The sequence below is a fragment of the Mustela erminea genome, chromosome 10 (genome assembly GCF_009829155.1).
Source record: "Mustela erminea isolate mMusErm1 chromosome 10, mMusErm1.Pri, whole genome shotgun sequence".
NCBI lineage: Eukaryota > Metazoa > Chordata > Mammalia > Carnivora > Mustelidae > Mustela > Mustela erminea.
The window spans coordinates 24,616,427-24,641,585 of NC_045623.1; the positions used below are offsets into that span (position 1 = coordinate 24,616,427).

General features: G+C 37.0%; 2 protein-coding genes across 3 annotated transcripts in view; one reads left to right on the plus strand and one right to left on the minus strand.

Moving 5' to 3' along the window:
- Positions 1–6,069, plus strand: part of LRRC39 (leucine rich repeat containing 39) — a 23,334-nt gene extending 17,265 nt beyond the window's left edge. The window contains exons 6-9 of the mRNA XM_032301418.1: positions 91–236; positions 957–1,109; positions 2,261–2,400; positions 5,411–6,069. Coding sequence (XP_032157309.1) covers positions 91–236; positions 957–1,109; positions 2,261–2,400; positions 5,411–5,466 — 495 coding nt within the window. The 3' untranslated portion in view covers positions 5,467–6,069. The remainder of the gene's footprint in view (positions 1–90; positions 237–956; positions 1,110–2,260; positions 2,401–5,410) is intronic.
- TRMT13 (tRNA methyltransferase 13 homolog) lies at positions 5,679–25,079 on the minus strand. 2 transcript variants are annotated; one of them, XM_032301413.1, is made up of 11 exons: positions 24,830–25,079; positions 21,986–22,032; positions 21,823–21,889; positions 18,281–18,343; positions 18,024–18,093; positions 17,762–17,868; positions 17,248–17,415; positions 15,245–15,317; positions 9,736–9,810; positions 6,188–6,620; positions 5,679–5,887 (listed from the first exon to the last, which is right to left on the minus strand). In XM_032301413.1, the coding sequence occupies exons 1-11, from the start codon at positions 24,974–24,976 to the stop codon at positions 5,692–5,694; spliced, it is 1,446 nt and encodes a 481-aa protein (XP_032157304.1). In that variant the 5' UTR covers positions 24,977–25,079; the 3' UTR covers positions 5,679–5,691. The 2 variants fall into 2 exon arrangements, with proteins under 2 accessions (XP_032157304.1, XP_032157305.1); XM_032301414.1 differs by lacking the exon at positions 17,248–17,415 and having other exon boundaries at positions 24,830–25,078.
- Positions 25,080–25,159: the final 80 nt, after the last annotated feature.

The window sequence follows — 25,159 nt, forward strand, 5'->3', positions numbered from 1 at the left end:
TCGTTGATGTGAAGTAGCTCTACCAATGTGAGTGTTCTAGTAGTTTACATGGTGGACATTCATTTTGAAAAACCTTGCTTGCCTCTTCAGCTCAGCAATTTGTTAAAGCTTACGCACCTTGATTTGAGTATGAACAACTTTACTATAATCCCTCTGGCGGTGTTGAACATGCCTGCTCTCGAATGGCTTGACCTGGGAAGCAACAGACTTGCACAACTTCCTGATACTATAGAAAGGTAAAGTATATGATTTTCTGTGCTATTAGCAGATGAGTTGAAGCCATCCATAATAAATAACAGATGAAACAAAGGGGAACCCAAGTGTAATCAATCACAAGAGATCCATGTAGTACTTAATATGCTACTTTTAAACAATATTTTCATTTACTTAAGTGTAAGGGCTTTGGAGAGAAAAACCGGCTCTCTGACTTCAACGTGTTGACATGAATATGTGCAATAACAACATTACTTAGTGCATGCCAGGCCCTCTGGGCTTTACAAATGGATGAGGAAACTAATGTAGAGATGTAAATGTAAATTGCTCAAGATCGCACTCTAGTGTGAACCTAGGCAGCCTGGCCCAGAGTCCAGGCTGTTTACCATAATGCGTACTTGTCTTGCCCAGCTAGGCAGATTAATAATTTCTGAATTTTCTCCTAACCCTCTAGTTCAGACTGGATAATATTTATAGCCATTCTTTCAGAAATCCCATGAGAATAGTGAAGAATTATAAAGTGTGTTGGTTTCCTTTCTACCACCACATGCTGAGAAGTGTACTGTAGGGATTAAACCTCCAATGCAGTTTCCCTAATAATCAGGTAATGTGAAGTCAGTTAAGTCAACTGGTACACCGGTTAAAAGAGATGTTATGAAAGATGACATTTGTTTCTTTTTAGGTAGTAAGAACCAGGGTTTTCATATCATGTATGATTAATTGCAGAAACCTCTTTTAATTAGAATGCAGAGTCTACATACATTATGGCTACAACGGAATGAAATAACATGCTTGCCAGAAACAATCAGCAATATGAAAAATCTGGGTACTCTTGTTCTCAGCAACAATAAACTGCAAGATATTCCAGTGTGCATGGAAGAGATGACCAATCTGAGGTAAAAGTTGTAGGCATAGAACTGACATGTTCCTTTCTGGCTGCAGAACAAAGTAATATAGAAAAATTGTTATTAGTAGATTTGAATTCTCATTCATATGAATGAATACATTTAAAAATTTTTCCAACTTTGAAATCCTATAATTTATAAGTAGGATTCATGTACTACTGGCCAAAATTATTCAAGAAAGAATCCTTGAAACAAAAGTCATACTGGGATTGTGAGCTTTTAGGAATGCGCTCGGCTGGTGACATTTTTATGAAAATCATCTTTGGAACTAGTAACAAACCTCATCTATAAATAAAAATCAAAAGCATAAAAATAGTGCTTATTTTCCTTCTAAATGACTACAGTGGACACAGGCAATTGTTACAGATAGAATAAATAAAACGTTTTACTAACTTATTTACCCTCAGAACTCCCTCAAATGTCTTCCTTCCAAAATTTTGTTTCCTGACAGAGAACATAAGATGTGAGAATTCACATCAAATCCCACAATTCCCATAACAAAATCATTCATCCATCCATTCATTCACCTATTCAGGAGCTGCTGAGTCCTGTACCTGATGAAGATATAGTGATATATAAGACACAAGTCTATATAATACACAGAAACTTCAAGGTCATAGCATTAATTGTATATTTGAAATGCACTGGAATTGCTCTGGGAAGCTCAACTTCATATTAAATACATGCAAGGGACTAATAGTCACTTTGATAAGCTTTGACAATGAGTTGTCTAAAGCTACTGTTTTTTTTTCCCTTTGGAAAAGAAACTTAGAAGATTTTATTTTTTAAAAGATTTTATTTATTTATTTGACAGACAGAGATCACAAGTAGGCAGAGAAGCAGGCAGAGAGAGAGGAAGGGAAGCAGGCTCCCGGCTAAGCAGAGCCTGACACCGGACTTGATCCCAGGACGCTGGGACCATGACCTGCGCCGAAGGCAGAGGCTTTAACCCACTGAGCCACCCAGGCACTCCAAAACTTAGAAGATTCTGAAGATTTATTACATTTTACCAAAATGTTCGGTTACTGAAATCAGTTTAAAAAAAAAGTAATTTAGTGTGTTACCATTTGATCTTTCCCCAGGGAAATAAATGTACACTTCTATGGCATCTATAAAAATACTGTTTTTTGGTGAACTGCTAGGTTTGTCAACTTCAGAGACAACCCATTGAAAGTGGAAGTAACACTTCCTCCCAGTGAAAGCACAGTAGAAGAAGAGGAACAGGAATTATTTGGCCTTCAGTTTATGCATGCATATATACAAGAGTCCCGGAGAATAGCAGGTATGGCTTCTTTATATAAACACATGTCAAATATTTGATATATATATATATATATATATATATATATATATATATATATATATAAATTCCTTTATGGATTTCTCATTCCATTTTATCTTTTTTGTCAAATTTTGTCTCTTGGTCAACATTGTGGGAGGAAAAAACTGAAATTGCAATCTGTTCACAGTTTTGAAAAAGGTTTGGAGAGAAGTTGTAAAGGTATTGAAAGTTCTTCAAGTGGTGACAAGAATTAAATTTTTCTTTAGCCAAATACTTGAAGCACAACCAAATGAATGAAGATGTTACTCTTTTATTTTTTATTAAGATTTTATTTATTCATTTGAGAGAGAGCACACGCTGGGGGGTTGGGAGAGAGGGAGAGGGAGAAGCAGACTCCCCACTGAGCAGGCAGCCAGACATAGGGCTCAATCCCAAGACCCTGAGATCATGACCTGAGCCAAAGGCAGATGCTTAACCAAATGAGCCATCCAGGTGTCCCTGAAGGTGTGATTCTTAAAGCTTCACTACCTCATTCTATCAGTTTGTCATATATTTCATTACCTTCCCTGTCATTTCCTCTTTTTCTACAGTCCACAAATAGCAATACAATTATTTTGCCTAGGAATGAGAAATATTAAGAGAACACAGATTTTTAGCCAATAGTTAAAATGTGAGGTTTTGATATATAGATTTCAATCATTCAGTCTCTGATAATTAAGAATTAAACCACTTTTTCACTGAAAGAAAGCCTTTAACTTAAACCAAGATTAGAAGAGGCCAAAGAGATAATTAATAAAACTAACAAAACAATAGTACAGTAATAGAAATCATAGTTTTATAATGCACTAAAACATAAAGAGTTTTTGAAACAAAAGTTCAAATATAATTTATCTTCACATAGTTGCTTTGGGGAGGGAGTATAATCCAAGAAAATTGGACAGTGTTTTAGCTAGAATAAATCATTTTTTACCAACATCCAGTGGCAGATATTAGGAAACGGTCATCTGATCTGTGGTAGCAAGTTACAGAAACAACAGCAAGGAAAAATAGATTGGGAGACAAGTAAAGTTACAGTTTGGGGCCTTGTTTGGGGTATAAATACATAAAAAACCAGATAGTAGATAGAATTGGTGAATGGATGATGGGAAATGAGAAGACCCCAAGATTAATCTGTTTTTGGTTAGAGCATCTGGATGGATGGTGATGCTGAGATGAGGTGGCAGAAGTGGATGATGAGGAAATCTGACAGTTGTGGGACATGTGGGAAGAGGTAGTTGTTTGGATGGATTTGAAAGTTCAACAAGGGGTTTACTGTCCCTGTAAATTTGGCAGGTCAAGGAATAGCAATATACATATCCCACATAGTTACTTTCTCATGGTATCTTAAGGGAAATAAGTTTGGGGAAAACAAGAATCTTGACCTATAGCTTGTTGAAGGACAAGCTCATCTGTCCATAAAGTACTTGGTACCATTGTCAGAAACATCATGAAGCTAAATGGGCACAGGACTATTGTAACTATTGAGTGTATGTGTATGTTTTGTGAAGCGTAATTGAGATTATGCCTGTTGTAGAATATTTTTTATTCCTTGGCATAAATTTTTAAATGATGCAAAACAGATTGTATGACACAAATTAGCATTGCCTGACCCAATAAAATCACGCAAATTATCAAATGATGTATGTATACTATCTTTATTTAATGTTCTCTTGATTGGGCAGCATGAATAACGAACTTGAGAAATAATCCAAACTATTTTACTTTAATAATATTTGGCACAGAACTTATAAAAAGAGAAAAAAGTTACAACTTAAGCAGAGATAATTAAACCGTTTGCCTCTTATTATTAAAAATAGATTTGTGAATTAGTATTATTAATGTATTTATTGAGTACTTACACTGTGCTTGGAGCTGTTTTCAGTATTTTACAAGTGTCATCTCATTTGTTACAAAAACCTTGTGAGGTAGGTAGTATTATTATTATCTTCATCATCCTCAGTTTAAAAAGGGAAATTGAGGCACAAAGAGATTAAGTAGTTGTGCAAGGTCATACACTGAGGTGGTAGGGCAGGATCTGACCCTAGGCAGTCTTATAAAACATAGGAGATTAAAGTGGAAAAGCCAGGAATTCAAAATGCATTAGGCTTCTATTTTACAATTCATGTGATCATAAATCTATATATAGGATAAAAAAGTTATCTAAGAATATCATTATAGTACCTAAAATTATTAATTCTGATCTTTGTCTTGGCAAAAGTACCAATGATTAAGACAATTTTTACAAATAAAGACAGAAATACATGAAGTATAACATGAAGATAGTAACAGTCCTTACTATATGTTTGGCTTAATATTTGCCCGTGCATAGAAACTGCTTGTATGTTAAGTAAGGCCTAAGTGTGAGGTGGTTTTTGGTTTCATTATCTAACTTCCATTTTATTCCAAATTATTTTCTCAAAAGGAGAGAATGTATTTATAATTGTGCTTATATGTATAAAAATGTCCTTTTAAAAGATGTGATAATTAACTTCAGAAGTTATTTCAAGTTTCAACTTAATTTGTGAATGAGGTTTATAAGTTATCTTTTTGGAAGTTCTAACTAGATAATTATTCAATTAAAAAAATGAAGTGAAACAGTTTATTTCCCTTGAAAACCTTCTCTTCAGTTTTGCTGTTCGTCATGAATAAATTCAGATAACACATAAATACATATATGGCTCTGGTAATCTGAAGGTGAATTCATTAATGATTGTGAACATCTCTGAATTTCTTTGCATTAGGAATAAAAAAATCACAATTGATTATACTTTCCAGATTAGAATGGACAAAAAAATCCATATATAAGCCAAGTTCTCAGACAGGCCCTTGGTACAAACAGACAATTGATCATACTCTTGAACTTGAGAAGTAAAAAGTATTAAATAAAACCAAAGGACAATAAATTTCCAAAATTAATACAAATAGAAAGCTAATGTGCTAGTTGTGTATTGATGTGTTATGTGTGTTTCAGATAACCAAGTCAACTGTTCAACTATTTTACCAATCTCTATAAATACTGATGGATAATATAACTCAAGATGCCCTGCTGAAGAGACTTACTTTGAGAATTTGGTGAATTTGCTAACATTTGGACTTCTAAGTAAAAAACAAAGCTATTACCAAAGTTCAGTGAGGCCACAACAGTTTTTAAAGTTCTCATCTCTACTACGTAAAGTATATTTCATTAATATAAAAATACAACTAAAAAAATTTTTTTTTGGTGGAAGACAGATGTTCACAATTTCTTTTCCATTAAGCAGTTGTTTCTGGTGATGAAGAATGATTTGGTAAAGCAGTTAACAATACATTTTCCAAAGACACCAGAGGATCTGTATAATACTGTAAAGCAGGACTGAATCCCTTCTGCTGTAAATACTCAACTCGGCCTTGATCAATCAGCAATTTACAAAGATGCCCTATTTTCTTCTTCTCTTCAACAGTAAGGAACCTAAACCGAATAAATACAAAACATTGTTAAAATCTGTAGAAGTTTACAAAAAGTTATTTTAGTCACTACTATGTATTGATAAGTTCTGAAGTAACCTGCAATATACTAGGTGCTACATCTCATGCTACCAAAAGATGTTTTATTTATGCCACAATAAAAGTGTATTTTAATGTATTCTAAAATTGGATGGTAAAATGCATTTTCATGAACAGATTCTAGGGGACATTTATCTAAAAAGAAAGTCCAGCAATAACAAAACATTTCTGCCCTGGTGTCATGCATTTCCAAGAAGTCACTTACCCAGGCGCACTGCCACTGCTTTCGTCTGTGATTCGGCATCCCCCGTCGTCATGCTCTTCACTGTCATCGTTCTGCTCATCTTTTCTCTTTGTGCTGAGACTGGAGGCTTCCAAAGATGTTTTTCGCATCCCACAAGTTGCCCAACTACTCATTCGCTGGAAGTAGTGGAATTCCACTGCTCCAAGGCCTAGAGCCCTGAAATACTCTTTGCCCACATAATGTCTCCAATCACACCTGTGGTGACAACAGAGTGCAATAACAATGCCAGCCACAGGGCTCCACTTCTCTGGGACATTTTTCTCATTTCCTTTCTTGGCCACAGTGTTAATTTCTTTTCCTGTTTTATCATTCTTTATGCGTTTGGCTAAAGGTTCTTCATTCCTTTCCTCACAACTGGCAGCATAGGTTTCAACCAAACATCGTAATGCAAGATCTGCAAACACAATTATGTGGCCCCCCCAAACCACAGCATCTTTAAAAATAAGTATTTTTTACATTTATTCAGCAGTATGGTTTCTAAAATCCCCAAAACAAAAAACCTGTTTAGTTTTATACTTGTAAGAATTCTTCCATGAATTATCAATTTTGCTCATATTTGCTGTTTTCTCATTAGCATCTCATTTTCACTGATTTATTCTACATCCCCCCAAAACTGGCTAAAGCTTAACTTCTACAGTCTGTAAAAACTTTTAGTCCAACTAATCAACTTGGCTCTCATTTCTCCTACTCTAGCTGAGGAAATGACTTGAATAGGAAAAAAATCATTGATCTATCTACACTTACATTCCAGGAAGTTTTGAGCTTAAGAAACCCAAAGGAAGAATGGAGGGAAAAGGCATCTGCTTAGCATCTGCTTAGACTGATGTTAGGTGTCAGTCCTGAAACATAAAATATTCACAGCAAATCCTGAGAAGCTGAAGAGTTGGTAAGAGGGAGACATTCTGTGAAAAGTAGGCCTCACTGAGCAGCCTTATGTACTTATGCATTCATTAACTACTGAATGCCTTTCACGTGCAATCTTTGTGAATGTAATGATGAGTATATACATAAACGTCCAAGGTAGATGTATTCCACTTTCAAAAGAGTTTTAAACTTAAAAGCTAAACAAATAGATTTTTTGATGACTATGACTATTTCCCAGTGAAGACTGCTCTATGGTTGACAATAGTGGGAAGACCCCAAATATATACTTTAAAACAAACAAAAAAACCCAGAAAACATATTTTCTGTCTGATTAGGCCAGCACGCTGTGCCTATTCAATCAAAAACACATTTTAAAATTTTATTACCCTAAGATGTCACCAGTGATTATTAAATGACTTAGTATTTTACTAGTAAATTTAATTCAATATATGAGTTGAAGTCAATAAACACTGGGAGAAAGGGATTTTCTTAAACTATTATTAACTGACAAAATATATTCAAGTTAGTTTTATTTATTTTGGACTTAAGTAAATGAATTTCAGAAATGTGAATAAAACAAAAATTATTAGGGGCGCCTGGGTGGCTCAGTGGGTTAAGCCGCTGCCTTCGGCTCAGGTCATGATCTCAGGGTCCTGGGATCGAGTCCCGCATCGGGCTCTCTGCTTGGCAGGGAGCCTGCTTCCTCCTCTCTCTCTCTGCCTGCCTCTCTGCCTACTTGTGATCTCTCTCTGTCAAATAAATAAATAAAATCTTTAAAAAAAAAAAAAACAAAAAAAAAAAAACAAAAATTATTAGAAGAATGAAGTTATTTTAGAATCAGGAGGAGCTTGTAACAATCTATTTTAACACCTCCTTTACAAAGAACTTAAAGGACAAAATGACATACCAAAGAAAGGGACTAGGAAACAGCAAATTCGTGGTCAAGATTATTCATTCATTCACGGAAATGCTTATTGTTTCTGTTATATGCCAATCGTCGTGTTTGAACACTCCCTGTGTGCCAAAAATTCACAGCATAGTGGGAGAGCTAGAATTATATAATAGACAACTAAAATATCATAAAGTAAAGATGTATGGATGGGATTATGATAAACAGAACTTGAAGGAAATCAGAACTTGACACAGTACAGTACATGGGAAAAGTACACAGGATTTCCATTTGCTGACCAGCAGAGCTGCAGGCAGGAAGCGTCAAAGGCTGGAAGGCAGGGGCCAGACTGACAGCCGGTCGTCCTGTTAAAGAGCTTAGACTTTATGCTCTAAGTATTAGGAGCTACTGAAGAGTTTAAGACATATTAGGTATGTAGCCAAGAGGTCTAAATATTAATAATTGAAGAACAGGTAGTGGAAGGAGACCACGAGAGAAAGAAGGGCATAGCTGTAGTAGAAGAACCAGGAAAGAAGAATGTCACAATAGAGAAGGAACAAAATTTCAAGAAGGGCAAGCAACCAGGATGCCTGGCTGGCTTAGGCTGAAAAGCATACAACTCTTGACCTCGTGGGCATGGGTTCAAGCCCCACACTGGGTGTGGAGATTACTTAAATTAAAAAAAAAATAATAAAAATTTTAAAAAAGGGCAAGCAACTACAGCAGAGATTTTTCAGTAAGATAAGAATAAGAGGGATGAAGGAAAAATTCAGACAGAGTGACTTAAGAGGGGGCAGTGTGTGGAGCAATGAAAATGGACAATATAGATTGTATTTTTGACAAACGTGGGTCAGATGGGTAAGAGTAAACGAGTGCGTTTTTTCCCTTTCCCCAGGACAGAACTGGTTTATGCCAGAAGACTCTTATGAGGGTCAAATGATATAAGGTACACAAAAGTCATCTTAAAAACCATGAAAGACAACACAAGCCATTTCCCGGTCAACCTGAATAATGACTAATGGAGGCTCCAATTTCCTTGTATGGGAGTTGATGAAACCAGCAGGAGCCAGGGAGATGTAATAATAATTAACATTCACTAATATGTGCCAGACATTTACATGTGACCTGGTAAATTATATGTTACCTCTGTTTTACAGATGAGATAACCAAAGCTCAGAAAGTTTAAATAATTTGCAAAGGTTACACAGCACAGCTGATTTCCAGACTATCCAATTTCAAAGCCTGTGCTCTTTCTACCTTACCATGCTACACCTGACAGATGGATGTGCTAAAATAAGATATCTTATATTTTTTATCTAATATTTCTTTTTTTGTTTTCCCCAGAATCCTGGTACGTATAATCATCTTCTAGACTAGAGATTTCAGAGTCCTTCCCAAGCAACTTCTTGAAAATTCAGTAGCTTCTAGAGTAGAATCATATAGTTTCCATAAATAATTTGTTTCCTTTTTGGTTGAAATATAACCCAAAAAGCTTTAAGTCTTTTAAGTCTATTTACATCTAAATATCTCAGTATTTACATGTAACACTCTTGAGTCATCCTGCAAAATGGCCAAAATAAGCAGATAAATAAGAAAATTCTATATCTGATCTAACATAGGGCCAGTGCTACTATGAAGATTAATGAATTGTAAGCATACTCATTAATAAACTAACTCAAGAGACTATTTCAATGACTGGGACCGTGCTAAGCTAAAACTTAGTGTGTTCACCTAGGTTATTAGTATGTTTACATACCTGTTGCCACACCACATAGATGCTTTCCAATTCCTACCACAGGTAGTTTTTCTTTGCTTAGCAAAGGAATCTTATCTGAAATAAAAGGAAATGAGAACCAAGTTAGCATTCTTGTGAGATGAGACATTACCAAGGCCTCCTGAAAGAGAGAACTAATTTAAATCCTTGAATTTAAGGGCTGAAAGAGACTCAAAACAAAAACTTCTCACTTTATAGCTGTGGAATAAGAGACTCACAGATGTAGTGACCTGATAAGCAACACAGAGAGCTGCTGACCAGCCAGAATTAAAATTAAAGTTTCTTTCTTCTTTTTCCCCCTTTTATTTCCCTCTTGCCCCTGGTGGGGCCTCTCCTCCCAAGGTAAAATTTCTTGACTCTTGGGACAGTATTATTTCTTCTACACTGACACAGGACTTTCCCCTGTATAAGCCTTACTCTGCTAAATATTAACTCATCAATAAAAGAAGTCAAAGCTTCCCCTCCTACAAGATTTATTTTGAACAAATAATACATATGATAAACATTTATGAATAACATTATATTATACAATACAATATTCAGTATTAATTAAACTATAGACTTTACTGTACCTTAATGCTCAAAAATAAGATATTATCTTAGCTTTTCACATGTTTTTTAAACAAAGAAAATATTCAGGGCGCCGGGGTGGCTCAGTGGGTTAAGCCTTTGCCTTCAGCTCTGGTAAGGATCTCAGGGTCCTGGGACGGAGCCCCGCATTGGGCTCTCTGCTCAGTGGGGAGCCTGCTTCCCCCCGCCCCCCACCTGCCTCTCTGCCTACTTGTGATCTCTCTCTCTGCCAAATAAATAAATTTTTAAAAATTTTTTTAAAAATTAAAAAAAAAGAGAAAATATTCATAACAGTCCTGAAAAAGAAAAAAAAAGGGTCCACAGGTAATGCAGTAAGATGTAATATATCACAGTTGTGGTATGGCCTCACCCCACCCACCATTTATTTTCCTTTTTATAAGATTCTGAAATGTAAAGTATGCTTCCTGCTACAAATCCAGCTACAGCATCTATCATAGTCAACAGTCCAATGTAGGTACTTAGTAAATATTTCAACCATTCTATTGCTTTCTTTCAAATGTTAGTATATAAATATGCCAGGAGAAAATGGTACCAAGTGGAATAGTTTGCCTGTGTCAGCGAATATAGAAGTTTAAATTAAGGTAGTTCAAGAAACTAACCATCAATTACAATTACTGACCAGAGAAAATTACGAAAGAATGTAAGGCAATTTCCCAGAAAGCTGAGAGCACTAGAATCTCTAAATCAGGATTTCTCATCCTTAGCATCAATTAGGGTGAAGAGAAAGGGTGTCTAAGAAAGCCCTTCTGCATTATGCTTAAAAATTACCTTATTTCCTCTCTATTTCTTTTCTTTTTTTAAAAAAAGAGATTTATTTATTTTTTTTTTTAAGATTTTATTTATTTATTTGTGAGAGAGAGAGTGAGCGCACAAGCAGGGGGAGCGGCAGAGGGAGAGGGAGAAGCAGACTCCCGGCTGAGCAGGGAGCCCGATGTGGGACTTGATCTCAGGACCCTGAGACCATGACCTGAGCTGAAGGCAGATGCTTAACCGACTGAGCCATGCAGGTGTCCCTCTCTCTCCTATTTCTTTGGGCTTGGAAAACAGAGCAGAGGAACTTCTGGGAAATGATGGTAGAGTAAATGCAAATATCTGGTTTACTCCCTCTTAAAACTCCACCGAAATGAGGATAAAAGGATTTTTAAAAAGGTATAAACTCAACAAGATCTCAAAGAGAACCAAAGGAGACAAAAGTGGGAAAGGCTGTGACTCAACCAAACTTACTCCACAAACCTTCAAAAGACTCAAGAACTGGGGGCATCAGGTACCTTGGCAGTAGAGCTGAGTAGCTACAATAGAAAGTGTTGGTGGAAAGTCTATTTAATAGTCAGATCCCTACCTCATAGCTCCTTGGTAGCTACCTCTTTCCCACGTGGTGAAAGACTAGACTAATTCTCTGGAGCTGATAGAACAGGAGGACAGCAGCTTGAGGGACAACGGGAAGTTGAAAGTTGAAGTATTGCAAAACTGCAGGAGTCAGTGAGTGTGCATACTAATTTCCCTAGCTTTTGTTTCCCACAGGGTCCTAAGATGTTGGGTAATCAGACCTTTACCCTCCAGACAGGTGATCAGAAGAGTCTTCTCTGCTGAATTTGACCTGCCCAAGTAAAAAGATCACATCTGAGGCAGATCACCCCAAAGTGGAGCTCAAACAACTCCACCTGAGTACTCAGAGCTCTGAGTCCCTCAATTCTAAGAACACACCATCAAGGAGCACCAGATGTTTGAGGACAGCCTCAAAAGTCAAGAGACCAAAACGAATGGAAAAGAACAGATTGTGAAAACAGGTAACGAAGGGAGAATAAATCTAAAAAACCATTATTAATATCCTCAGAAAGATATTATAATTATAAAAAAGAACAAGATACAACAATAAAGGTAAACTCAGAGAAAAACATCTTAGAAATTAAAACTATGAGAAAAAATTAAGTTGGGGAAATCTTAGAAAGTATAGGAAAAAGACCAAAGACAACATAGAGAAGTAGAAAACCACCCCAGCAGGTCTAGTAACTGTATCGTAAGAATTCCTCCATAATGGGAGAAAAGAGAAAGTGAAGCAGAGAAAATTACGGAAGAATGCAAGGCAATTTCCCAGAAAGCTGAGAGGACTAGAATCTCTAAATCAGGATTTCTCATCCTTAGCATTATTGACTTTTTGACCCCAATAATTTTTGTTTTGGGGAGCTCTACCATACCGTATAGGATATTTAGCAGGCCTCTGGTCTGTATCTGTTAGATGTCAGCAGCATGCCTACTACTATGACAACCAAAAGTGTTTCAGACATTGCCAATGTGCCCTGAGGGACAAAGCAGCCTCCACTGAAAACCACTGGTATAAATCAAAGCGTCAGGCAAAGCAGATAAAAACAACCATAGGAAGGTATATTACTGTGAAAATTTTAAACACTAAGGATAAAGAAGGACCTATACATTAAAAAAATAATAATAAATAAATAAATAAATAAATAAAGCAGATCAAGTACAAGGGACCAAGATTCAGAATAGCACTGAACTTTTAAATAATACTAGTGAAACAGAACTTGCAAAATTCTAAGGGAAAATGATTTTAAACCTAGAAATATAAAATACCCAGCCAAGTCAAGTGTAAAATAAAAGATGTTTCTGGACAATGCAAGGTCTCAAATTTATCTCTAATGCACTGTTTCTCAGGAATCTATAGGACTAGGTGCTCTGTCCGAAAAAACTAAATCAACAGAGGAAGAAGTGGGAAAAGATGTGGAAAAAGAAATTTCTACCTAGGATAGTGAAGGAGGATGAGACTGAAGAGAGTTTTAACGTTGATCATTGTGCCCCAGGAACAAAGGGCATCCAGTCTTGATCAGAACATGTCTGAAGCATACAGGGGAGAATTTTTCAGGAAGATGGAAACTAACAGAATACTTGATGAATGTATTTATAACAAATGCATTTTTATAAGACCAAGTAAATAAAACTAAATTATTAATTTAGCAAACAATAAAAAATATAGGATAAAGAAATTTCCTACCTGGTCTGGGGAAAAAAATGATGATTTAATCATTTAATACATATTAGAAAAATGAGGAATGGGAAGTGTTTGCACTTGAGATGGGGCAGGGGTAGAAAATTTTCATCTTCCATTGGGAAAAACCGATAGATTATGCTTGTGGGGAAAAAAAGGGAATCAGGTAAAACAAAAGCCTGTTGTCAGACACTTTAGATAAATATAAAAATTCACCCATAAGAGATAAATGTGGTTGGCTTTGAAGAGAGAGCCATGGCAGGGAGGGAGTGGCTGGTGCTATGTTTAAAACAACTTGAGAACCTGTGGAACTATTTGACTCTTAACCACATAAATGTAACTTTAATAAAAGCCCCAAATAGGGGGAAAAAAACCCCACAAAAAACAAAGAAAAAAGAAAGGAGGTGGGGATGTCAGCAGTGACCTAATTCAAGATACTTCTTATTCTTTCTCGTCCCCTTAAATGATGAGCAGTCAATTCCAACCCTGCCACCCAGAAAGGAAAAGTCCTTTAAATAAATGTCACTTTCTCCTCATTTCAAGCTACCTTTAATCACCCTCAGTATGTCATTACTTAAGTCTTTTTTTTAACTATTAGGAAAAAACAGAAGCATGGAAGTCAGGAGTTTATAGTTCACATTTTGACTCGTGGTTACATTTTTAGACAGTCACTGCTTAGCAGGAAAAAATATTTTCCAATTAAGGCAAATTCTAAAAGGGCAGTATTGACCTAGATTGTAGATATTTGCTCCTTTTTCTCTTATTTCAGTTTAAAAATATGAAAAGGGGGCACATGGTGGGCACAGAAGGGTTAGAAACTAATAAATATGGTAGGCAACTTTTCAGTATTTTAATAAGAATTCAACACATAGAATAAAAACTTGACTAGGATTTTCAATATCAGAAAAGTAATATTTTCAGTTAAACAGTTTTAAATACAGGGATTTATATGTAAATGTGGGGTTTCACAAAGCTGTATTAATTAGTGGATGGAAGAGGTTACTAGGATATGCTTGTAGTAATACAAAAAACTATAAAAAGACACAGAAAAGGCACAAAGTGTATGACTGAAGGTGTGTGTGTGTGTGTATGAAATGTGACTTCCACAGAGATTAATTATCTTGGTACAATTTAAAATTCTAGAGGGGGCGCCTGGGTGGCTCAGTGGGTTAAGCCTCTGCCTTCAGCTCAGGTCATCATCTGGGTCCTGTGATTGAGCCCTGCATCAGGCTCTCTGCTCAGTGGGGAGCCTGCTTCTCCCTCTCTCTCTGCCTGCCTCTCTGCCTACTTCTGATCTCTCTCTCTGTCAAATAAATAAAATCTTAAAAAAAAAAATCCTAGGAAGTATCTTTTACCATCAGCTGGACAAAGAATGCTCATTTCTTCAACAGTTTACGTAAAGTCATATTGATGACAGGCAGAAGGCACTAGCCTTTTTAAGGGGGTGGGCCAGAGGGAGAGGGAGAGGGCAAACCTTAAGCTGGCCTCATGCCCAACAGGGAGCCTGAAGCCAAGGCTTGATCTCACGCTGAGATCGTGACCTGACTGGAAATCAAGAGTCGGATGCTCAACCAACTGAGCCACCCAGACGCCCCTGAAGAGACTCATAATTAGAAAAGACAAAGAAATAATGTAGGGACATGTCACCAAAACTTTTAAACTCCTTCCTAATATGACACTTCATTTCTAATTGAAACTGAAACCTCATCTTAAAAAAGTTCCAACCCTATTCAATTTACATTTATCCAAATGATAGATATAACATTCTATATTAATAATGCATTAATTTTAGTTTGTTTTCCTTGAAGGACTGTCCTGCATCACTGGATTTCTAAGCAACAGTCAGAATTTGAAACTTCTATGATTTATGCTAGGGCAACCGAAAGTTATGCAACTTACTCAAACACAAGTGTTGAATATCAATTTGAAGTCTCTCAAATACTGAATTTTTCTTTCTGTGTTTGCCATCTACCTGCACAAAGAGAACACTGTCATAACAGCAGCTTTTTTATGTTTAAAAAAAGCTTTATGAATTTAAAAATACTTCTATTTGTTTTCAAAATTCAGAGGAAATAATTTCCCATCTTATTTTTTAATATTTAAAAACCAAAATCACTAGTTAGAAGTTTAAGATTGTATATTCTTTGATGGAAACTCCAAAATAACAATATCATACATTTTTAAAAGGCTTGAAAAATTTTAAAAATTATATATAATTATTTCCTTTAACTCTAAAACTTCACAATTTATTGATGAAGAAACTAAGGTTTATTAATCTTAAGTGACTAACCTAAGATTATTTGCCAGCTCCTTTGCCTTTGTTAGGCCGTAATATACTATTTTGGGCTCATTCGTCTTACTCTCTCTGAAAGATCACAACCACCATTCTGATCTATGTCCCTATGCCTATGACTTACAAATCAACACTGTGGCCCAGATATTTTTGATAAGCACCAGTTACATATCTAGCTGTGAACTAGAAAGCTCTACTTCAACTGCAAACTCATTCAAAACTGAACTCATCATTTCTCCCCTCAAACCTATTCTTTCTCTTCCACCTTCTATATTCCCTATCTCAGATAAAAAGCACCACCATTCACTGAAAGCCATAAAGTGTCACCTGAAATAACTCCTCATTATTAATGACTAATAAATCACCAACTCTCTTTGCTTCCAAAATCTTAGCACTTCTCATATTCTTTCCCTCCTCTCCATCCCACCACAGCAGCTTTAGCTCGGGCCCATTTCTTACTTGGATTACTGGATATAATTATCTTGTTATTAATCTCCCTACTTCAAGTTTCAGACTCTTCTGATATAGCTTTAATGGTACTGCTAGGATGAACTTTAAAAAAGCCTTCTTATTTTCTTCACCAACTCTTACATATTCTTTCAATCTCTCAGCGGTCACTTCCTCCAAGAAACCTTCCGTGACCCACACTACACTGGGGCTGGTGTTCTATCTTCTTGCTCCTACGGCTTTTGGTACTTACCATTATCCTAAGAGACTTAGCATACTGAACCAAAATACTCATAAGTATGCTCCACTAGATATTAGCTTCTCAAAGACAAGAACTAAATCTCATTCCTCCAAATCCCCAGCACGTAGCAGGATAGAGTCAAACTCCTTCCCCTGGCACAAAACAGGACACCTTCCAGTCTAGCCATCCTCTCCCATCTCATCACCACTGAACTCTACTTGGGACCGTGCATTCCCATCAGACAGAAGTGTTTCCATGTTTCCCTGTCATTTCAGGTATTTGGTTACACTATTCCTCAAACCCTCTATCTAGGAAAAACCAATTCTCCTTTTAAGACACAATTCAGGCATCACCTTTTCTATGGAGCCATTTGTGTCCTTTCCCTGCAATCAAACATGTCACTCCCTCTTTTGAAACCATACTATACTCTGTGCAGATTTTTTTCATACTTTGATACTTTTCTATCATCATTAATTTGTCTGCCTCTCCTTTCTAAGTATCAGTAATAGGACATAGGGACCTTGTCTTGACTTTACCTACCCAATGTGTATCATGGTGCCTAATGGTAGGCTCAATAAATATTTAATGAATGAATAAAATATTTACTGAATGAATAGTCAGTAGGTGACACAGGTAGGTTAGAACCCAAGACTTTTAACTCCTAGCTTGAGCTTGGCCCTTTCCACATATTTTCTTGTCTCTGCGAATAATTTAAAGAACTCAGCTCAATGGACTATTAAAATTTAGATTAAAAAATTTATCTTCAGTTTATCAATATAATTAGAATAAAAAGCCGTATCAAATCAACATGAAAAATAATTTTCTGTAAGAGACATGTTTCTGAGTATCATTGTTTCTTTTTTTAACAAAAAAAGTACAAACAAAGTTTGGTTACTAATATACTGCCATGGTTTCACTTACCTTGAATCTTGTGGTCACCTTTTCTACTAGGATGAAGTGAACTTTTTCAGCATCTTTTAAGGCAATATCAACCCAATGAGATAATTTTCCCTTTCCTGCTCCAAACTCAACAAAGCATCTTCTTGGACCAAGTAACTTTAATTTTTCAATGTTACCTAAAATAGAAGCCTGCAAACTTCACAAGATTATTTTATAAACTCGAGCAAACACATCTGGCTTGAATTGGAAAAAAGCAAGGTAATTTCTACAAAAGGCAGCATGAGCACATTGATATTTTTGTTTGGCTTTAAATTTTTTCCCTTGCTTTGAAATTTTTAACACATAATACTCAGAACCATATCCATGCCAAAAGTTTTTAATATATGCTTACATTTATTTTTTAAATGGAAAGATTCTGTTCCCTACAAGATAAACTAAACAAAATCTCATTAAGAACTATATTTAGAAAGAATGTTAGCTTTTGACAAATGAACAAAAGGCCAATTTTAGTATAATTACTTTGGCCTAAACATACCTGCTGTTTCAGGTGTTTGGTTGCAGAATCACCATTTTTAGGGTCATTAAGGGCATCATGCAATGCTGGATGGGACATAATTTGATCTTTAAGTGTAGAGTTCAAACCTGTGCCAAATATAAGCACAATAGCTTAAGCAACCAAACATGAAACCGTAGGGCTCTGAGCAATGGTAGTAACATTCTGTAAACCATACTGGCATCAATTCATGTGGCACCTAATTATTTTAAAAATTTTAACTTGCAACTGTAGGCAAACTTACCTTCACTTGCTTTCTGCAATTTCTTAATTAGGTTTTCCAAATGCTCTTCAGAAAGAGAAGAAATTGGAACCTATAAACAAAAATGGGGCATGAGCTTATCTGGGAATGAACCATCACTAATAATATGGATTCTATAGAAAAAATACATTCTAAATTCAAAATAATTAATTTATCCTAAACAAAAATTGGGACATAGCTTATTCACAGAAATAGCTCACAGACACCTTTTAAAATTAAATATAAAGTCAAATACTTACTAATTGTTCAGGTATTTCTGTTTCATCTTTTAAGCCTGCGTTAATATCTTGAATAAAGAAGTCCTTAACAAAAACAAAACCAAAATACTGTCATTAATGTGAAGAGCTCAAAAAAATTAAGGTCAAAAACTGATCCTTCCCTTTGTCCCTTACTCTGTTCCTGCCATCCTCCCTTTTTCCCATTTATGAATTATTGAGCACCTACTATGGTCTTTAATTTGCTTTAGTGCCAAGGGCTCACCACAGTAGAGAACAGAACAGACAAAAATCTCTATATTCATGAACCATATATTCTAGTGAGATATTGTTTGAATAAGCAGTCATATTCTAAAGAAGTTTGTTAGTAATTTTTATTAACTTTTTCACCTATCTATAGCACAGATTGAGAGCTGTGTCAGTTTTGCTTATGGTGTTAACAGCAAAAACAACAAAGTACCAACTACACATGGCTGTTTATCAGACAGGCAGCATGACCAAAGAGAGAGAGGGGATATGGTATTACAATGGTTTAGGTCTGATTTCTTCTCTTTTAAAATGCTGATTAAATAAATTTTTTATCTAAAATAAAATAAATTAAAATAAATTTATTTGTTTTTTATCTAAAATAAAAAATAGAAAGGTATTATAACACTATGTTGTTTAAAATAACATAGCATAAGATTTTTCTAGTGTATCTTCAGAAAGATTTTCTGTAATTATCGAGATCAGCATCTTCCAACAGAATCTTCTGCAATGATGGAAGTAATTCCAGATCTTCCCTGGAGAACATGATAGCCACTAGTTTTGAAATACTACTAGTGTGATTGAGGACCTGGATCTTCAATTTCACTTCAATTACCTCTCTTTGGTCTGCCCATTTATTTTTTTATTATCTTTTTAAATATTTCATTTTTTTTATTTTAGAGAGAGAGAGAGAGAGAGCATGCTTATGCATGCTGGAAGGAGTTGAGGGATGGGGGTGCGAGGAGGCAAAAGAATCTCAAGCAGACTCTGCACTGAGCATGGAGCCTGACGTGGGGCTTGATCTCACAAATCTGAGATTATGACCTAAGGTGAAATCAAGGGTCAGACCCTTAATTGGCTGAGCCACCCAGGTGCCCCTATTACCTTTTTCTAAGATTTATTTATTTGAGAGAGAGAAAGAGCATGCATCCAAGTGGGGTCTGGAGTAGAGGGAAAGAATCCTCAAACAGACTCCCCTCTGAGCATAGAGCCCAACATGAAGCTCAATCTCATGACCCATGAGATCATGACTGAACTGAAACCAAGAGTCAGAAGCTCAACCGATTGAGTCACCCAGATGTCCCTTTTTTATTTTAGAAGAAATGTATTTCATAATCTTGAGGTTCTTCAGCTGTGACATAAGCTATGCACAAAAATGTCAGGATTCACCTAGGCCCTGTTGACTCCATGGATCTTAGGGAACAAGGGGGATCAATGCAGGCAAGAAGCCCATGTTACTTGCTGAGCAGTGAGTAATGAAGACCTTTGTCTCTGACCCAGGAGTCTCTTCTGCCAGCATCCACAAACCTGCAGGCTAACTTGTTAGCCTGACAATAAGATTACACTTCAGATCCTTCATATTCCTCACAAGTGCCTTTGCCATTTGCTGCTCAGAGGCCAGGAATACTAAATACAGGGATGTTTGAAATACACAGGACATGACTATTCCACTTGAAATGCCAAAAGCCCATTGAGGGTAGGAGCAGCTCACACTCTGATGTCAGTGTCACCTAGAGTTCTGTTCTTGGTCTCATGCTCTACTTCCTAGCTATCTTATCTCATCTTCACTCAGTTCTCCTCTTGTATTCTATATTCCAAGTCGTGAGCAATGCCCAGTCCCAGATAAAGCTATCAACTTTCTCACTTCTAGGTGCTAACATATGTTTGTTTTTCCTTGTCTGGCTGAGTCTCCTCCCATCTCCGCCGCCCCCGCCCCCCGCATTTTGTGGGGAGGGGAGGGGAGGGCCGACGGGGAGGGAGAAATAATCTTAAGCAGGCTCCATGCCCAGCGTGGAACCTGACTGGTGGCTTGATTTCACAACCATAAGATCATTACCTGAATAGAAATAAAAAATTGGACACTTAACCAACTAAGCCACCCAGGTGCTCTTGGCTGATCCTCCTTTGACCTGTAAGTCTCATTGTATGACACTCCTTCAGAGAAGCCTCCCTGACTACTTCCTCATCTCTTTCATCCCCTATTTCTCCCAAAAGAGGGTTAGGCTCTCTTCCTTTATTCTTCCACAGCACTCTGTATTTAATCAATTTTAAAGATATCATATTTTTGTCTCTCCTACCAGACTGTAATGTTCTTATAGGCAGGATGCTTGGTACAATGTCTGGTATAAGTACTCAATTAATATTTATTGAGTAAGTAAGTTCCTCCCCCACCCTTCCAATCGCTTACCCTGGGTAACTTAAAAATTTAAGGCTTTACCTATGATCTGTATTTACTGACTTCCAAACTACTCTACTGACTTTCAGACTCACATATCCAACTCTAAGCTTTTGGTCACTAACTTTTCTTGATTCTACTACCTAAATAATTCTTGCATTTATTCCCTACCCTTTCCATCCTCTTTCATTTAGTCTCTTTTATGTCCCACCTGGATTTCAGCAACAGGCCCTCACCAGTCCTTCTAATTCCAAGCCATCTTCCCACACTGGTCTGAGGGAAAGTTTTGTAAGAGGTAAAGCTGACCACATCATTCTTTAGCTTAAAATCTTTCAGTGGTTCCCCGTATCTTTCAGAATAAAGTCCGAGTTCTTCAAAGTCTCACTGTGGTTTCTCACTTTCTGCCTTTGTGCATATAGTTCTTCTCACCTATATGGACTTTTCTTCTTTTTCTTTGCCAAATCAAGACTCAGCTTAAGTGTTAGTCCCTCTGGAAAGCTTTTCTTGACCCCTTGGATATAATTTTAATTTTTATACAAGTATGTGCTCTTACAACATGTGCACTTCTTTCACTAAACTTATTAAGATCCTTTATTTACAAGTTAACTTATCTGGGCGCCTGGGTGGCTCAGTGGGTTAAGCCGCTGCCTTCGGCTCAGGTCATGATCTCAGGGTCCTGGGATCGAGTCCCACATCGGGCTCTCTGCTTAGCAGGGAGCCTGCTTCCTCCTCTCTCTCTCTCTCTGCCTGCCTCTCTGCCTACTTGTGATCTCTCTCTGTCAAATAAATAAAATCTTTAAAAAAAAAAAAAAAAACAAGTTAACTTATCAGTCTCAAATAAACTCTTTAAAGGCTGGGGACATATTTTATTGAAATAAATTTAGTAAGCACTAAGTAAATATTTTGAATAAACTGTGAAATTACTCTCTAAACAATACACTTGTTGCGCAAATTCTATTATCTGAATTAGGATTATAAGTGGATTCACAGTCTGATGTCCTATACACTCAAATGCATATATCACATTCAAGCCTTAAGGCTAGAGTCTTGTTAAGTATTCACATTTGTAATCAACTAAGTATATATAAACATTACATACCACACATTTCACCTTTCAATTTGATCAAAGTGATAAAACACTTACAGGTTTTGGCTTCTCTCTTGAGTTACACTTTTTCAAATGCTTTGATAGTTGATCTTCATATACTGTGCTAAATTTAAAGAGAAAAGTATTTAAAATAATTTTATAAGACCTGTGACAATTACTCTTTCTAGCACAGAAAAACCCTTATTGGACCCATACTTACTGCTTTGGATCTAAAGGACACAGAATTCTTTTCCGAGCATTTTCTTCCTAAGAAAGATAGATCATATATTGACTTGGTTAGAAAATATCAAGTCATTGCTTACAGATACTAGATACAACTTCAGTATAATCCTAAATTTACGTGTTCCCAAAACAAGGTAAGGAAACCTTAAAAGGACAATAATAAAACATTGACAAAATAAGTTAAGCAACAAAAATCTCCAAAGTAGCTAGTTTTTGTTTATATGAGCAAATACTCCTTTGGATAATGAGGGTTTATAGCTTCAAATAGATTTAGAGAAGACCTACATATGGAATTTCAAATCTGTGATAGCACTGGCTATAATTTGCCTCATTATTTTGTAATAATCTTTAGCGGTGTCCTTTTTTTTTTTTTTTTAAAGATTTTTATTTATTTATTTGACAGAGAGAGAGAGAGAGAGAGAAAGAGAGAGAACAAGTAGGCAGAGGGAGAGGGAGAAGCAGGCTCTCCACTGAGCAGGGAGCCTGATGTGGGGCTCAATCTCAGGACCCTGGAGTCGTGACCTGAGCCGAAGGCAGTAGCCTAATTGACTGAGCCACCCAGGCGCCCCTTTTGCGATGTTCTTGGGGGGCAAAATCACCCTCAGTTAAGAACCAGTGGGTAAAACTATGTACAAGTGGTCTCAGCTATAGATGATACTTAAGACAAAAAAGATGGAAACATAATACTTAATTAGATCATGTATCTTATATTGCAGACTTAGTAGGATGCCCACAGTTGAAAATCAAATTGCGTCATGTGTCATGTTTCCCTTGGTGTCTTGCAATCTTTCTTCAAGGGACCAATAACTACATTCCTTTCTCTCTGATAATACCAATCAACTTGTAAGGAACTAGTCACAATCTACTACTGTTAGCACTTGCAGTTATCTTTGAGATGTTTTGTTAAAGTCAAATATAATAAGGTCTTAGAGTGAGAACAAAACTTTTCTCCCACCATAAATCTCATGTTTAAAAATTTAATTAATCAATTAAATCTCATTTTTTGATCAAGGGATGTTTGCTGATCTCCTCAACCCACAATACAACTGGAGGTATACTTCGAAGAGTTCTCAATGTAAGTCATGGGTCTTCCACATTCCAAAACAAGAATATGCTTGTTTCTGTATACTTCACTCTAGCCAAGTATCCGTCAAATCAAAAATATGAAGTAGAGATATGCTATGGTGGACAGTAGCAGATGAAGGAACCCTGATCTGTACTGGATATTGTCCAGAATAAACCACCTAATAGAAATAATGTAAATAATATTGGACATCAGAAGCCATGAAACCAGGTGCTTGCCTATTTGGTTTCCAAAACTGACTAAACAGGTTCTTCTACAAGCGTTCTGCATCTCTTGTTCTTACTTTTATTTTCTATCATATATATATCCTAAGAAAATACACCAAAATACAGTTGACTCTTGAAAGGGGGGAGGGGAAGCCACACCCCTCCTCCACAAGCAACTTTTGACTTTTCAAAAAATGAGATTTTTTTTTTAAGATTTTATTTATTTATTTGACAGAGAGAGATCACAAGTAGGCAGAGAGGCAGGCAGAGAGAGGAGGAGGAAACAAGCTCCCTGCTGAGCAGAGAGCCCGATGCGGGACTCGATCCCAAGACCCTGAGATCATGACCTGAGCCGAAGGCAGCGGCTTAACCCACTGAGCCACCCAGGCACCCCAAAAAATGAGACTTAAAACTTTTTGAATTAAGTACAAATAGTCTACTGCTGACCTAAAGCCTCACTGCTACCATAAAGCTGATTATGCATATTTTTTGTTGCATGTATTATACACTGTATTCTTACAATAAAGCTAAAGAAAATGTTATTAAGAAAGTCTTAATAAAGGAAGCGCATTCATAATACTGTACTGTGTTTATGAAATCCAGGGATATGTGGACTGGCAGTTCAAACACGTGGTCAAGGGTCAACTATATATATATAATAAAAGATTTTATTTATTTGAGAGAAAGAGCACAAAAACCAAGGAAGAGGCAGAGGGAAAGAGAGAAGCAAGATCCTCAGTGAGTAGGGAGATCGCTGTGGGGCTCAACCCCAAGACCCTAGGGCCATGACCCCCGCCCAAGGCAGATGCTTAACCGACTGAGTCACCCAGGCGCCCCAAGGGTCAACTGTATATTGACAGTACAATTAATATGCCTAACGGTATTCTCAAACAAAATTGTACGCCTCCTGTTTCAATTTAAAAAAGTCAATTCTTACACGATTTTCAATCTTTCCTTCCCCCTTTCAGCAGTTACAAGTTGTTTTCAAAAGACTGTACTCTAAATTTTTTTTAAGTTTTTAATCACTCCGTGCTCCTCGCAAGCGCACTCCCTAATCCCCAGTACTTATTTCACCCATTCCTTCCCTCTCCCCTTTGGTAACCATCAGTTTTTTCCCTACTAAAGAGTTGTGTGTCTAAATAATTTTTTTTTTAAAAAGTTTCTCAACCGTATTCACAAGAAGTGATTATTACTCACAAAACAATCAGAACACAATTAGTGAAACCTTGCGATTTCCCATCAAGAAGGCGGAGACTGGGCGGAGTGTATAAGGCGGTGGCTTGTTGTACAACTAAGATCTACTATTGCCCTAACTTAGTATCAAGATAAGCGGGTCACCGTAGGCGCTTTAGTTAGCGCGAGAAGCACTACACTTCGCTAAGGCTCAGTATCGCTGCATAGGGAGGGCAGGGCTGCGCTTAGCACAGGAAAAGCCAAAAAATGCAGCGAACAGAGCAGAATTCTGGCAAAGGGAGTTTCCGGACCAAGAAACTTATTTCCAACTCTCCAAATGGTAGGGGCAATACCAGACCTCCGCGGCTCCAGCGTGTTCCCCACAGAATCTTTTCCCCGCTGCCACCACCATCCTGCAGAAGCGCTTCTTCTTTTCCACATAGTAACTGCAGCGACCCTCAACCGGGAAGTCAGTCGTGTGCGGGGCGGGCGCAGAAGCCGCCATAATTCAGGGTTCGTTTGTGGTGGTAAGCAGCGGGTGAAGAGAAGAAAAGTTCTTTGCTTCCCTCGGGTCCCCTTCCCTTAACAAATATGGCTGCCGCGGGTCCCGCCACGCAAGTCAATACCCGGAACTGCCCCCCCACCCTCTGCAAAACCGGAAGAAACTGATGGTGGCTGACGAGGTCCA